A 16,234-nucleotide genomic window follows, 5' to 3' on the forward strand; every position below is an offset into this window, starting at 1 on the left:
GGCCCAAGCAGCCCACATCCCATTCTATACTATAATCAAAACCTTTGGAACTGCTTGCATGCCCTGGTCCAAACATTTCTTGTTCTTTGAGGGCTGCTCTCCGCCAGGAAAGCGGCGCTGTGCTGTAAGTTTAAAGTTAATAACTGTGTGTCGTTATCAGTTTTGGCTACAATAGTCCGTGGAAAACAACGGCCTTGGGAGGGTTGGAGGCCGAATCTGGGGTGGATGCGCAGAGCTGCTGGTGCCCGGGCTCTGCTCTGTGTTTTCCAAGTGCGGCTGGTCCTCGGGCATCTGTATTCCAATCTGTCCTCGACCACCATTAAAAAAAAAAGAGCAAATCTCAGAGACTGCATTGCTGGGAGCCCGGGGCTGGCACATGAGCCGGGAAGGCTCCACGTGTCCTGCGCCCAGTGGTGGGAGCGCTGGGGTACACGGGAGGGACGCGGCTTGGGGAGGGCAACCCAGGGGACGTTGGCACCTCGTGACAAGGCGGGGCACGGACATGGCCCTGCGGGAAACAGCCTGGAAGCGTCATGAGCTGAGGGGGACACGGCTGGGCGACGCCGCTCCGGTAGACACGGTCCTGGGGGAACCGGCCTGCAGGTGTCATGGCCTGGGGAGGACGCGGCTGGCGGGACGCAGCTGCAGCAGACACGGCGCTGGGGGAACACGGCCTGAGATGGACATGGCTGGGGGACACAGCTCCGACAGACGTGGCCCTTGGGGACATGGCCCGGGGGTGGCAGGGCCGGGGAGGACACGGCACCGAGGGACATAGCCGTGGAGGAACATGGCTGGGGGGCACAGAGCACCGGAGGGACCCAGTTCTGAGGTGCACAAAGCGCGGCGGGCCACGCGCACTACCCGGGGCGCTGCTGCGCCTGCGCGGGCAGGCGGGGGGCGGAGCAAACGCCGCGAGGGGGCGGGGCGCGCACACGCGGCCGTTACTCGGGGCGCTGCTGCGCCTGCGCGGGCAAAAGGGGGCGGAGCAAAAGCCGCGAGGGGGCGGGGCGCGCACACGCGGTCGTTACTCGGGGCGCTGCTGCGCCTGCGCGGGCAAAAGGGGGCGGAGCAAACGCCGCGAGGGGGCGGGGCGTGCGCACGTTGCCCTGCGCGCCCCTCCTAGCCCCGCCCCCCGCATCCCAGCAGGCCGCGCGGCGCGGCGGTGCGGGAGGCGTCATGGCGGCGGACATGGCGGCGGACATGGCGGCAGGCGGTGGGGATGGCGGTGACCCCCATCGGCTGTGCTCGCGGCCCCGCTACCGGCCTCGTGGCGAGGCCCGCCGCGACCTGCCCCGTGGCGAGGCCCGCCGCGACCTGCCCGCGGCGCACATCGACTCCTTCAACTACGCCATCAGCGAGGGCGTCTACCGCGCCGTGCAGGTGGAGGGAGCGAGGGACAAAATGGGGGATTTTGGGGCTGTCTGGGCTGGGAGCAAGTCAAGGAAGCCGGTGGGGAGGGGGTGGTTTGAGAGAGCGGCAGACGACGCTGTGGCAGCCCTTCTTCTTCTGACCTACGTATAATAAATATTTATACATATTTAACACATACATTATTAATATCTGTGTGTGTGTGTGTATATATATATATATATATATGTATATATAACACATATATACTTAAGCATGATCGCCTTTCTGTTTCAGGATCTCCACCCGGTGGAGTTCGCCCTCAGAGGCGAGCGTGTCTCGCTGGCCATGGTTGGGATTTCCATCTCTCCCCCAATGGTACCAAAGGGGACCATCTGCCAGGACATGAAGGTCTACCCGGCGGAGTGCAGGGGCCTGCGGAGCACGTATCGGGGGAAAGTCACCGTGAGTGGAGGGGGAAAGGGACCTGGGATTGTAGGGAGCCCACCGCTCTTTTCCAGGGTCTTGTACATATTATGCTGTTACACAGAGTTACGTAGCATCACCGCTTCGATGAGAGCAACGCTAACTAAAGCTTACTTCTCATTTCTCCTCAGATTTGCTCCAACTTTAGCTACAGGTCATTTTCAGGTTCCACCTGCTTTGCAGGTATTTTGAAGAACTATGTCCTGCATGGAGTCTTGATTTCTGGTGAAGTATAAGCTCACAGCAAAAGCATTTTCTTTTTCGTTTTGGAAAAATCTCTTTCCTCTCTGTCTTTTTTTTTTTAATAGGACCTTAGTCATTTTCCTTATTCTGCTGTCTAATTTCTGTAAAAAATCAGCTAGCCAGCTCAGAAGGTCTTGGAAGGAGACCTGTCTAGTCTTAGAGAATGTGATAAAGCAAATCTTGTTTCTGTAGGAATCAAGGCTTCAGAATCAGTATTGCTCTAGAGTTATAAATTTCTCCTGCTTGTATCACATGTTCATCAGTTATTGCATTGTGATAGCGTCAGAAGACTTTTGCTGTTTGCCACTAAAATTGTGTAACTTTGTCTAAGATGTAGATTTACGTGAGTCTTTTGCAAAACAATGATTATGTGCAATTTCACGTCACTTTCTTTCTCTGAAGCATTGTAACTTACTGTGGTAAGAGCAGCTGCAAATGCAGTATCTTGTCAAAACATAATAGTACAGCATTCACAGATTCTTCACAGACACTTCATATATATATAACTTATATATGTTTATATATATATCCAAATCGGTTCACTCTTTCTTTCCTAACTTTATTTGTTTATTTGCTTTTTGAATCTGTGTGTTGGACAGTCACAGCACAACATGTTTGTTGTACCTTGTTTGGGGAAGCATTGCACCGTGCTTGGATTAGTTGTCCCATTCCCTGTTTTTGTGCAGGAGGAATCGGGGAATAATCATTCCCTATTTGCTTTCACTGTGCTAATCTTAAGCAGATCCTTCTGGACCCCACTTTTCTAAGCTAAAAAGTCTTCTAGCAGCTCCTTGCACAGAAGTCACTGGAACCTCTGGTCATACTTGAGACTAGAAGTGTGCAGAGGATTCACTGTAGAGTGCACCATGGATTTAGAGAGGCACAGTGACATTGCTTTTCCTTTTTCTGGTAATTCCCAAGACTTGTTTACTCTTTTGAGTTGGTATTTTCATACTGTAATGACAAAATTTATTTCCTGAGTGGCAGTAGCTCCTTTAGAGCCCATCATTCTGCAAATAAAATGAAGATTTTTTTTTCTCACTCTGCATTTTATCACCTTACAGACAAGGGATCCTTCCATATGCTCTCTGTTACATCTTATTATTGTAAATAAATTACTTTCTTAAGCAAACTATCTTTTTCTTCTCTTTTCCTTCTTTTTAAATCACTTAAGAAAACATTTTAAATAGACAAAGATCTTTGGAATCTTAGGGAAAAGCTCTGTAGGCCTCTGCTGTTGATCTTCTCCCCTTGAGCATTTACAGTATTCTTCCACTTTTTCTAGTAGTTTCTTTTCATAGACCTAGATTTGTCCGATTTCTGTCCGCAAACCAATGTTGACTGTTTTCCAGAGCGTAATATTTATCACTAAATCCGTTAATTCTGCTTTTTATTATGATTATCATGTTTTCTCTACAATGATAGTGTGCTTATTGGGGTTTTATCAGGCGCACAATATTAATAAAGCAGAAAAGAAAGCAGGCAACTTAATTTCCTTAATCCTTTATGTTGTGGTGTTTTAGGCTGACATCAGCTGGTCGGTGAATGACATTCCACAAGGGACCATTAAACAGCCCCTGGGGTATATTCCAATCATGGTGAAGTCTAAATTGTGCAACCTCTATAATTTTTCTGCTCAAGAGCTCATCCAGCACCACGAGGAAGAAGAGGTAAGTGTATTTTTGTGAAATGAGAAAATCTGTGCTTGGTATGAGTAATGTGTAAAGCCTGCTTTCCTTTAAAGGACTTTAGCTAATACCTACATTTCCATTGTATAAATTCTCTACTGCTGCCAGTAGTTGAGACCATGTAGCTGAGAGTGGACATGCTAAACTTAAATTTAATAGCCAGTGGTGGCAAGTGCAGCCTTTCTAAACACGGTGCTCAGATATATTTTGAACTGTATAATGCAAGCTTTTTTTTTTTTCTCTCATAAAAAGCTGGATTATGAGTTTATAAACACACAGTGAGCATTTTTCTTTTTCTGCCAGGAAATGGGAGGCTACTTTATAATTAATGGCTTAGAAAAAGTTGTTAGAATGTTGATTATGCCCAGGCGGAATTTCCCTCTTGCCATGACAAGACACAAGTGGAAAAACAGAGGCCCTGGTTTCACAGAGTACGGTAAGCTGAAGAATTTCTGGCAGCAACTTTCAAATAACTCCTAGAGGACAAACAGGAGTGACTGACTAACTGTAACTGATATTCTGATAGTTTGCTTTGGTGCAGCTCTTGCAAAATGTTTTTATTTTGAGATGAGTTTTACTACACAGAAAAATAAGGGATCAAAAACACTGTAATAGTGCAAGCATGAGGCATGTTCTTTTCTTCTGGAAGTTGCATGAACTGTCTGTGCTGAGCCAGAAAACTGTGTTCTAGACCATGCAGTAAATGAAAGCGTTTGTTATGGAGAAGGTATAACTAAAGCTGTGGTAAAAATCAGCATAAACTGTTAAAGTCATTTAACTGAATTTGTTTTTTTGCATTTCAAGGTGGCAGATTTTATCTATGTAAAGCAGATTAGACGGACTCTTGGCTGTCCTGCAGGTTTTGCGCATATACTCAGTAAAGCAAGTTTAAAAATCAGCTAAGTCATATCAGCTATGTTTCTAAATCAGAAGTTATCACCTGCTGATTTGACTGAAACGTGCAGTTCCACAGGAGGGAGTTTGGAGGCAGTGCCAGTTTGAACAGTTCCCATTCATTTTATTTTTCCTTTGCCCTGTAGTGAACAGGACATAGTAGGACCAAGAGACACTGCATCAAAGGTACCATCCTACCAAGAGATATGAAACTTGAGCCAGAGTGAATTTAAGAGAAGTTCTTGTTATATTGCTGTAATCTTAACCTAAAATTATAGACAGGACAGTTGAGACTTGGGGCTTTCCCTTTCTTAAAACCCTTATGCATTTTCTGAGCCTCTCAGTAAGTATGCCAGCTACCCTGTAGGCATATGTCCATTAAAAACTGATCTGAGCTGACATATTTATTTGAGATGGACGACTGTTCTCTGCCTTGTGTTCTAAACCATGAAATGCCTAGATTTTTATAATGAAACCTGTAACTCTTACTTATCTGGACACGTCACAGGAATGTGGTCAGTTGGCTCTGTACAGCTCACCTTGCTCTTTGCTTGTGTTAATTTTTTACAGGAGTAGTGTTGCACTGTGTTAAGGATGAGCACACTGCAATAAATATGAACCTTCACTACTTGGAAAATGGTTGTGTGATGTTGAACTTCATTTTCCAGAAAGAGTTGTTTTTCCTGCCTTTGGGGTTTGCTCTGAAGGTAAGTAACTATGCTTGTGCTTTCTGTGTTGAGCAAAGACAAAAGTTTTGCTAAACACTTGTTTTCTTTGAGTAATGATTAAGTAGCTAATTCCATACAAGGTATTTTCAGTCATCCTTTTCAGTCATTTTTCTTTTTTTCCCCTTCTTCAAAAGAATGATTCATGCAGAATAAGGAACAGTTCAGTCAATCTCCATCATGGCTGAAGTGTTCACTGAATAAGCAATGTTAATCAGTTCAGTCAGGTTGACCCATCTAAATGTAAATTGGTGAACTGTCTCTTCTGAGGGAAAAAAAAGTACCGTTTCTTGTTGGAACTGTGAGGAATTAAGAATTGGGAGACAAAAACAAACAAAAAAAAGACAGGTCTGTCTGAGTACTGTGGATAGATTTAAAATATTCTTCAGACAGCAGGCAGAAGTTTGACTCCATCCAAATATTGAAATTTCTGTCTTTTATGTAGAGAAGTAATTTACTTAAAAGATGAGTGAATATTGTCAGTAGATACAGAAGTCATTGGTGGGCAAGGCAATCACCTTCCCCTTGACTTAAAGAAATGGTTTGAAAACTTATAAAACTAAGAGCTAAGAATACTGGATTTAAGAGTGAGCTTTAGTAGTGAAGTGCTGAAGCTAAAGAGAATTCATTGTAAAACACTGATCTCTTTTTGACTTGCATGAGCGTAATGAGTAGCTTGAGACAATAGTCAATTCATGACTGTAAGTGAGGTTGTTCTACAAAAATATAAGACAATACCTAAACAGAAGAAGCCTGTTTGGTTTGAGGTTTTTTTTTTTTTTTTTGGGTGCACACTTGTCTTTCCCAGGGGTAGATTGGAGGACACATGATCATCATTAGGGTCTGTGCAGCCTTGTCCTTCCCTTGAATTTCAGCCGCGCAGTAGCTTTACGCTTTGCATGGTGGAAGGGTATTTCTAGAGGAGTGAAAACCTAAATCAATGGGATGATTTGCTCCTGCTCCTTTATTTTAGGGCCAGACATTGCTGCAACTGTTTTGTTTCCTGACTTGTTACTTTTCTGTCTTTCAGGCACTAGTTAATTTCTCAGACTACCAGATATTTGAAGAGCTGGTCAAAGAGAAGGAAGATGACACCTTTTATGTGAACTGTGTTGCTGAGATGATGAGAGCGGTATTGGATGCAGGCTGCTTTACACAGCAAAAGGTCCTCGATTACCTGGGAAGGAGCTTCCGAGTAAAACTTAACCTTCCTGAGTGGTACAGCAACGAGCAGGCTGCTGACTTCCTTTTGAAGTGTGTATGCGTTTAGGAGTGTGTGTGCATTTAGGCAACTTTTAAGAAAGCTGCTGTGTTGTATCAAATTGTATTTGTTAAGAGTTTCCCATGTGCTTGTAAAATGACGGACAGTTTTGACAAGACTTCCAGATATTAATGATAATCTGGATCCGTGGTATTCAGAAATAGGTTTTCTACAGACTGATACGAGCATCCACAAAATGGATCTGTCTGCTTTCAGGAGACCTTACCATTTCTTATTTAGATATGATTTTATGGTGTATTTAATGAAAATCATAAATATTCCAGATGAAGAAAGAGAAGAGCAGACAGAACGAGGTCTGTGACTGATCAAGGCTCAGTTTGTTGAAAGGAAATACTGCAATTTGCAGCACTTAATATCAGCTGTTTCGTGCAGCCATTGACCACTATTAGGAGAATTGCATTTATTTTTTATGTAGTACAAACAAGGTGATGCTTTAAAAACCCATTTTTTCCACGGAAAAAGTTGGGTAGGATTGGAAGGGCTAGCTTTGAGGCTGTTAGAGCATCACAAGCGTTAAACTATGTATTTTTTTTTTCCCAGTAAGGTGTGTATTTGTTCTTTGACATCTTAGTAAGCTTTTAAAATGGATCACTTGTGATTCCCAGGTCTTTTTAAATATTTGTAAATAGGAAGTGGTCAGATGACTGAAAATATCAAGGCAACCTGCTTGTGTTTGCCTGTCTGCATTGCATACATAAACTGCCTACATGTGAAGGTGTCTAATGTGTGTAAAACTGACCTTGGTGTATTCCTGATAAAACTAGTCTCTTGTAACAACAAGATGGTCATTTCTATGTTAAATCTGTTTCTCGTGAAATTTTCACATAATATTAAGGATGCGTGGGAAAGCTTTTTTTTTTTTTTCAACTAAGGAATTTGGTCTGAGATTATTTATGATGAGCTTGAAAAACAGCTGGTATGAAAGAATGGTGTTAATTGTCCTTTTCCTCTTTCTGCAGCAAGTGTATCTGCATCCACTTGACAAACAGAACCGAAAAATTCTACCTGCTTTGTATGATGACCCGGAAGCTCCATGCCTTTGCCAAAGGGGAGTGTATGGAGGATAACCCAGATAGTCTGATGAATCAAGAAGTGCTTACCCCAGGGCAGCTTTTCCTTATGTTTTTAAAGGTGAGATCTTGAGGGATTTAAACCAGACAACTTGGCTGTCACACTAGTACAATAGCATACTAAATTTGCTAAATAAAAGTCTGTATAAATTCTGAAAGAAACAGCCTCAGAGCTTTCTGGAACAAATGAAAGTGCCCCATACAGGGTGCGAGTCCAGGGGAAAAGGAATATCTTATCCCTCTTGTATTCAAAAAGGGTTTGGAGGCAACATACTTCTGTTGCATCAAGTGATATATTAGTGGTAAAGCAGTTAATCTGTCTCATTGTGGGCTTGCTGCTGTTTCATGTGGCAAGTGTGCAAGAAAATACTCTGCCCCTTTTCTTTCAGGAAAAATTTGAGTAAACCATGAAAAACATTGTGAAGTAGTAGTGATCTCCAAGGAAAGATATTTCCCAGAGTTACCAGCTAACTCATTCTTAACAGCATCTTGTTTCACCCATTTGACTAAAATATTCTCTAGCATTGTTTTGTTGAAAGGCTAATAAAACTGCCGCTCTCTGAGGTTTCTCAGTGACTTAGAAATAAAATTAAATGTATTTTCTGTGAAGCATTTTAGTACTGTATGGGCCTGCTACCAGAAAACAGGAAATCTGGATATGCGTTTTGCTGGCAGGTCTCTGTTGGTATGATCCTGTGAATACCCTGGTAGGATGAAGGCAGTGTTGAAGGTTGAAAAAAATGCTAAGTCACTTGAAATTGTCCGTCCTGTTGATTTCAAAGGATTTCTGTCCCATATACTTAACCCTGCACACAAGAAATGTGAAGTTCTAATTTGATCCATCATTTTCCTGTTATAAATGTAAATCTCTCACTCTCAAACCATAGGAGAGGCTTGAAAGCTGGTTGCATTCTGTTAGATTTGTTTTGGAGAAGAGAGCAGAAAAGGCAGATATCAGTCTGAATACAGACAACTTGATGAAAGCTTTCGGCCTGGCAGCGGACTTCACCAAGCCATTTGAGTATCTGCTTGCGACGGGTAACCTGCGGTCTAAAACTGGTAACTCTTCAGGCTCAGGAAGCCTTTTTTTTCTTTTTTTCTTTTTTTTTTTTTTTTCTTTCCCCTCCTGTTGTTACTAAGAAGAATGAGGAGAAAAAAAGTACAGAAAACTGAAGAACTCTTAATTAAAAGTAACTGTTTTTATGTACATGTTATACTCTGTAAATGAATTTAGGGAGATAGTGGTTGGGGGAAGAGGATTGTTAAGAGAAAAAGGTGACATTTTTACACAAATATAGGTTTTCTGCGTGGTACAACATAACATTCCTTATTAGAATTGTGTCTCTTCCCAGATAAATAAATGAACTTAAATTTAGCATCAGCAAAATCATCAAATGTTTTCATTTGTTCTCCCAAAGATTATTTCCTTAGGTACAATTTAAGACACAAATGTTTTCACAGTTGCACCATCTGTCATGTGAGCTCAAACAGAGAAACTGCACTTAAACTGTAAATTTCAGATTACATGATGCTTCCCTAGGCCATCTAGTGTGATGAAGTAATTGGCTGTCCACCAGAAACACTCATTTGACACTCAGAGTTCTTCAAAATGTCTTGGATACTAGGTACAAGTTCCCAGATTGTTTCATTGAGCAGATGGGAGCGACTTATTTTTTTAAAAAAAGGAATTGGATTTTAAGCTGCAGTTTGAAATTTAAAGGTCTCTTGGCCACTGCAGTTCACTGAGACTCTTGAGTACCTCTGTGTCTGGAACTGGGTGAGCCTCTCTAGGTCTTGTAAGTGAAAAATGTTAAAATGACATATAGCTTTGACAAGAGAAGTATAGTATTACATGCTGACCCAAATTGTTTTTTTGTTTGTTTTTCCCTAAGGCTTGGGCATGCTGCAGGACAGCGGTCTGTGTGTGGTAGGAGACAAGCTGAATTTTGTTCGCTACCTTTCCCACTTCCGCTGCATACACAGGGGCTCAGCGTTTTCCCAGATGAGAACTACGACTGTGCGCAAACTCCTGCCCGAATCCTGGGGGTTCCTGTGCCCTGTGGACACCCCAGATGGAGAGCCCTGTGGTCTCATGAACCACATGACAGCTGTGTGTGAAATAGTCACAGAGATGGTGTCTGTCATAGACCTTCCACCTTTGATGTGTTCCCTAGGTATGTTTTATTGGCTCTCTTCCTTTGGCAGTCTTCTTTTTTTCATTTTTGTCCTTTAAACCCATATCTGTGAAATGTTCTCCAAGTACCGTCACTGTAAATTACTGAAATCAGAAAGTGAATTTGAGGTAAACATGCTTTTATTGTGCTTCTGTCTAATGGCAAGTGGCCATTAAACTTATGCTTATATATGTAAGCATAATAAGTAGCTTGGAAACTTCTGCTTGTGTTTATTAAGTGTTAAAACTTTTTGGAGAATGCAATGTTCAAAATTATGCCTTGAGGCTGTATACTGTAGAGTGAAAACGTTCACCTAAACCCAAGAAAGGGCACAGTACAAGCAAAGATATTGGGCGAAACAGTCACTTTTTTAGTGTTGTTGGTGACTGCTGAATTACATTATAGCTAATTATTGTGGTAGTCAGATGGTTTAATTCAGAAAAGTAAGGGCAGGGGAAGTGCCTTACTTGGTTGTGTATATTTGATGTTTTCCATTAGGTAACCTACAGCTCTGCCTTTTTACGTTGCACAATGGTATAAATGGTTGTTAATGCCTTGAAATGCTTTTTGGTGCAATTGAGGCTTCTTGTGGAAATAACCTCCCGGTTTCATTTGCTTTTCTGGCTGTTCCTGCCCTCACAGGTGTCACTCCCATTGATGGCACTCCAGGCAAGCCCTACGCAGAGTGTTACCGAGTTGTGCTGGACGGCTCTGTGGTGGGCTGGGTGGAGCAGGAGCTGGCTCCGCAGATTGCAGAAACCCTCCGGCGTTTCAAGGTTGTCTTGTTTAAAACATGATGTAGTTAAACAATCTCAAGATACGCTAGTCAAAAATACACGCTTGGAACCTTTTTGTTGTTTTTTAACCTCCTGTTATTGATTTTTTTTTCCACTGACTCTATAGGTTGCATATGGTTGGATGGTGTTATGGGAGTGAGCATTTCAGTTTGTCCATATATTTGGTCTCTCAGTTTGTGAACTATTTATTGTTACAGGCACTTTTTTTTTTCCTCGAAAGATTTAAGATAGAGATGTTCTGTAACTCCTTGGTGAAAATCTTTCTAAAAATAGGATTTTTAAAAATCTATTCTTGTCCATTTTATATTGTAGCTATATTTGCAGCTGGTATTCTCACTGTGGGAGCTAAAATGGTGCTGATTTGTGTTTCTAAACTGGTATTTCTTTGTGCCAACAGATTACACAAGAGAAGAGATTTCCTGCACGGGCAGAAGTGGTTCTTATCCCAAAGACAGGAAAACCAAGCCTGTACCCTGGGTTGTTCATTTTTACTACCCCTTGCCGGATGGTGCGGCCTGTCAGAAATCTGTCCTATGGAAGGAAGGAATGGATTGGTACCCTGGAACAGGTAGAGCATGCGTGTTTGCTTTGCAGTACTGTCTATTGCATAGGTATCCTGCTTCAAAAGGGGTATCTTCCAAAATACTTGTGAAAGGAACTGAGAAGGAGGCATGGAAATTTGAATCAAAGAGCTAGAATAGGTGACAAAGTGGGGTTTTGGTTATCTCGATGTTGATTCCTTGCGTGTTTCTTTACATGTGAACTGTAGGTATCTTTTGGATAGCTGAAAACTCTTGGTTTTAACTTTATGAAGCCTTTGAGGAGGGTTGTTGCTGTCGTATGTGTTACCTCTTGGTACTTCAGTTAAAGTGGGAGATATGAAAAGCGATGTGTTCTAGCAGTTTCCTCGTCTGCGAGTTGCTTTCCCTGTGCTCTACCCTGTGATGGGCAGTTTGACAGTTGTCTGGTATTTTTCTTGACTGCTAATACAGTCAGGTGCAGACAAAGATCACAGCTATAAAACCAAAGTGGACGAGTAGATGTGCGAGGCAGCTTTGTTTTGCTTTCCTCCCTTTAAAAGAACAAGGCAGATGGGCACCATCCGTTTTGACTCTTGCAGATCTTCATGAACGTTGCAGCCCTGGAGTCGGAGGTCGTGCCCGGAGTGACCACTCACCAGGAGCTCTTCCCTCACAGCATCCTGAGCGTGGTGGCCAACCTCATCCCCTTCTCCGACCACAACCAAAGCCCTCGAAACATGTACCAGTGCCAGATGGGTACGTTCTGTAGCAGCTAACGCTGCGAGTCCCCAAGCAAGGGGAAAGGGAAGAAATCTCTCCTGTATCTGTTTCAGTGTGTCTCTTTACACTCCAAAACAGCAGCCCCTCGCCCCAGCAGTTGTCTCAAAAAGTAAATTAAATCAAGTGTATCATCCTGACAGCTTTCCAGCAAGCATTACAGAGTTGCTGCACTGATGCTTGCTTGTTTTTTTTCTTGGGGGGGTGAGTTGGAGGGTTGGAGCTTTCTTCGGTTCATAGTTGTTGACCATACAAACAAGGGAAGGTGAACCACTCTTACAACTTTATGGTGGTTTTAATATCTGATAACTGCACTGCCAACAGTCCTCCTCTCCCTGTGAGTGAGGTAGGTTGACCTATTTCTAACTGGTTGCTGGAGTAAATGCTCTGCAGTAGCGTGGGGCTTCTTTGCTGTCTGTTTTCCGTGAGCGACTGTGCTGCCTTGACTCTGCAACTTTGGGGAGACCATTTGTTGCAGGACAGTAATACAACAGAAAAGTGGCCTTGAAACAGTACCACTTTTTCCTTTTTTTCCAATGTCACTACGTTCAAAATCTGTTTTCTCTGCCAGTATATTTATACTGCAACAAATGCTATTTTTTGGCCTGAGAATATGTAAATTTTGCTTCACTATGTGAAACTTTCAACAAGACCCATTTGGGGTTTTTGGAATTTCTGTAAGAGGCACAAAACTGCAAATATTATTTATTTAATGATTGGAAAAAAGTTGAATATTGTGGTTTGTAGAAACACAACAGCTACAACATGGTTTTGTAGCAGGTCTTAGGGCAATTGTTAAATTCCAAGGATTATAAAGGCTGACAATCCTCCTGTGTTTCCAGCTTTGTTTTTAACAAGATACCTGAAGGATGAATCGCTGGTTACCTTTGAGTTGATCCTAAGTACAGCTGGATTTCTTCCTTTATAGGAAAGCAAACCATGGGATTTCCAGTTTATAACTACAGGGACCGCTCGGATAACAAGCTGTACCACCTCCACACCCCCCAGAGCCCCCTGGTGAGGCCCAGCATGTATGATTACTATGACATGGACAGCTATCCGATTGGAACCAATTCCGTCGTGGCTGTCATCTCCTACAGTGGCTATGACATGGAAGACGCTATGGTAAGGAGCCAAACCACTGAATTTTGCTGCTCTGTAGTGGGATGTGGGAAACTACAAAGCAGGGCAGAATCTAGCTGAGGGGAGCCCGTTTCTGCTACTCCACAGGTTCTGTTAGGGCAGATAAAGGAATGTAAGTAGCATTTGCCCAATGCAGGTAGTGCAAGAGATGATGAGAGTAGAACAGAGCTCCTTCGTGCAAGGTGGTAGGCGTCCAGGAAATGGAAAAAATGGAAGCTGCAGGACGTTGTCTGCATCTGTGGGAATGCTGACTTACTGGGAGCTTTAGTTTAGGAAGGTGATGTTACAAATGCAGAAGGGAAAACATTTCTATGTTGAAGTTATTAGCAAGTCTTTTTTTTTTCTCCTTCCTTTTTAGATTGTGAACAAATCTTCCTGGGAGAGAGGGTTCGCCTATGGAAGCGTTATCAAGGTGGAGAGCATTGACCTTTCCCTTAAAGCCAACAGGGGAGGCGACAACTTAGTGTTTGGTATCAAGCCTGGTGACCTGAACCTCGCCGGGAAGCTGGATGCTGATGGACTGCCTTATGTTGGCTCCATCCTGCAGCCAGGGGACCCATTCTACAGCTTCAGGAACCTCAGCACTGGGGAAGCCTTCACTGTGTATTATCAGTAAGTGCAGCCACATAACAGCTAAGTTTTGGTGATGGTCTGTACCTTGCTTGCATTTGGACCCTGCAAAGGAATAGCTATAAACCAGGTACAGCCCTGCAAATAATGTAGTCATGGGGATCTTTGAAGAGAAGGAAAAAAAGTAACTCTCACGGAATTTGGGCAAAGTCTACGTATTTGTTAATTGTCCTCCAAAAGGGCAGATGGCTTGTGCTGAAAGCTTCACAAAAGAGAAACATTCCACTGCTCCTCACTGAACAGAGGAGCTTGTTGGCAAAGGCTGTGTCAACTCCTCCCTTCATCCTCTGAGCTTTCCTCCCTACTTTGCTCTGAGCCCAGTTTTTTATTTTAATATTCCACCAAGACAGTGAATTTACTGATGGACAGAGCCACCTTTAGAGCAAAAGAAGTTGGCATTGGGATTCTATGTCAGATGACTGTACAGATGTACTAGGTTTATTCAGTTATTTATTTATCATGGATGACACTTGATTCCCTGAAAATCAAAGCTCTCCTTCTAGTATTTAAAAATGGCAAACCAAAGGTATGTAGGTGACACCTATGTGTTGCTTTCCAGCTCTGTTTCTTTAGCAGTCCGATTTCCCTCACTACTGAATGGTATTTTCTCTAGAATTGCAGTGGTCCCCAGCAGTCCCACGTTGTTTTATTGCAACTTGCAAAGCAATTTTCCCTCAATTCCTTTTCCAAGCTTAAAAAAATCACTAGCCCACCTGCAACCTTTGCTGTGATCCTTTCCCCATAGGAACAAGGAAATCGGCATCGTAGACAACGTCAGGTTGTGCAGCAATGACCGTGGCACTGGGAAGTTCAAGAAAGCTTGCATCACCGTGAGAGTGCCCCGAAATCCAACTGTAGGAGACAAGTTTGCCAGCCGCCATGGGCAGAAAGGCATCCTGAGCCAGCTCTGGCCAGTGGAGGATATGCCCTTCACGGAGAACGGGATGGTTCCGGACATCCTCTTCAACCCTCACGGGTTTCCCTCCCGTATGACCATCGGGATGTTAATCGAGAGCATGGCAGGGAAGTCCGCAGCGCTGCACGGTGTCTGCTACGACGCCACCCCGTTCACCTTCACGGAAAAGAACTCCGCGTTGAAATACTTCGGGGAGACCTTGCAGAGCGCAGGGTACAACTTCTTCGGGACTGAAAAGATGTACAGCGGCGTGAGCGGCCTGGAGCTGGAGGTGGACATCTTCGTGGGAGTCGTGTATTATCAGCGCCTGCGCCACATGGTCTCCGACAAGTTCCAGGTGAGGACAACAGGGCCCCGAGACAGCGTCACCAACCAGCCCATCAAAGGCAGGAACGTGGAAGGCGGCATCCGCTTTGGCGAGATGGAGCGCGACGCTTTGCTCGCCCACGGCACGTCGTTCTTGCTGCAGGACCGTCTCTTCAACTGCTCCGATGGCTCCGTAGCCTACGTGTGCGCGAGCTGCGGGAGCATGACGTCCCCTGTGCTCGAGCAGCCTCCGCCTTTCTCCTCCGTGGCCAGCAACCGGCGATACTCGTGCTCCCTCTGCGGCGAGGCTGACAGCATCGAGGTTGTCCCTGTCCCGCACGTCTTCTGCTACTTTGTGGCCGAGTTGGCAGCCATGAACATAAAAACAACCCTCAACGTGGAGTAGTTCTGCCAGCGCGGGCACCTGCTGCAAGTCCTGCCTCCTGCCCTGGAGGGTGTTGAGCGTTAACACAGTTCTTGGGTTCTTCAAACAGTTGCAAGGTTAGTTTGATACTGCATTGGGACGGGGGCACTCTGCAAAGCTGCGGGGCTGGAACGGAGGAGCCGGCAAAGTCCGTTCAGCTTTCGGAAAGGAGCGCGGGCTACTGCGCCGCGGAGCCTGGAGCCCACGCGGCGCCCTCGCTGCTCTCAGGAGGCTGCTGGCTGGAAAGCAGCGGGGCTTCTTCGTGCTCCTCAGCACGGGCTGCAGCTGTGAGGATGAAAAGGTCATAAAACAGCATGAAGTGAATGCTGGAAAGGAACAAAGCAGAACAAAGCAAGATTTTTTTTTCTTTTTTTTTTTTTTTTAAAGAAAAAGAAATTTGCAAAACCAATGCCTTAATGATGGTTACGCGCTGAAGTGATTGGACCTGCCTTATCTTTTTTTATTTCGTCACACGTGCCTCGGACGGTGGTCAGAGGCCGAAAGGCGCTAGCTGCAGCTCCGGAAGCCGCAGCCCGCCGGGAAGCCAAGGCGGGATCCCGAGGCAGCTCCGTCCCCGGCGCGGGCCATGGCGGTGAGCTCAGCGCGTGGCCCTGCTCCCGGTGCCCCTTCCACTTCGATTTAAAAAGAGGGGGGCCGCTCTGGTGGGCTCCGCGGCTCCCCCGGCCGGGGGTGCCCTGTGTCGGGAGGGGAGGTGGCAGCCCCCAAGTCACTCGATACCCGCCGGGTCCCGTGGAGCAGCCCAGCCCCTGGCGGTGCTCCGGCCTTGTGCTCCTCGTCCCCTCTCCCA

The 16,234-nt window shown here is 44.7% G+C and overlaps 1 protein-coding gene across 1 annotated transcript; it reads left to right on the forward strand.

The window, feature by feature from the left end:
• The first annotated feature begins 1,303 nt into the window (after positions 1-1,303).
• On the forward strand, positions 1,304-15,525 carry POLR1B (RNA polymerase I subunit B). Its single transcript, XM_010217049.2, has 15 exons — positions 1,304-1,383; positions 1,648-1,815; positions 3,603-3,749; positions 4,071-4,203; positions 5,232-5,368; positions 6,417-6,640; positions 7,628-7,799; positions 8,626-8,797; positions 9,631-9,912; positions 10,555-10,688; positions 11,107-11,277; positions 11,830-11,986; positions 12,936-13,132; positions 13,509-13,762; positions 14,526-15,525. The coding sequence occupies exons 2-15, from the start codon at positions 1,699-1,701 to the stop codon at positions 15,406-15,408; spliced, it is 3,180 nt and encodes a 1,059-aa protein (XP_010215351.1). The 5' UTR covers positions 1,304-1,383; positions 1,648-1,698; the 3' UTR covers positions 15,409-15,525.
• Positions 15,526-16,234: the final 709 nt, after the last annotated feature.

Source organism: Tinamus guttatus, unplaced genomic scaffold (assembly GCF_059628265.1).
Source record: "Tinamus guttatus ecotype Peru unplaced genomic scaffold, ASM5962826v1 Tinamus_guttatus_pri_ptg000403l, whole genome shotgun sequence".
In the NCBI taxonomy this organism is placed as follows: Eukaryota; Metazoa; Chordata; class Aves; order Tinamiformes; family Tinamidae; genus Tinamus; species Tinamus guttatus.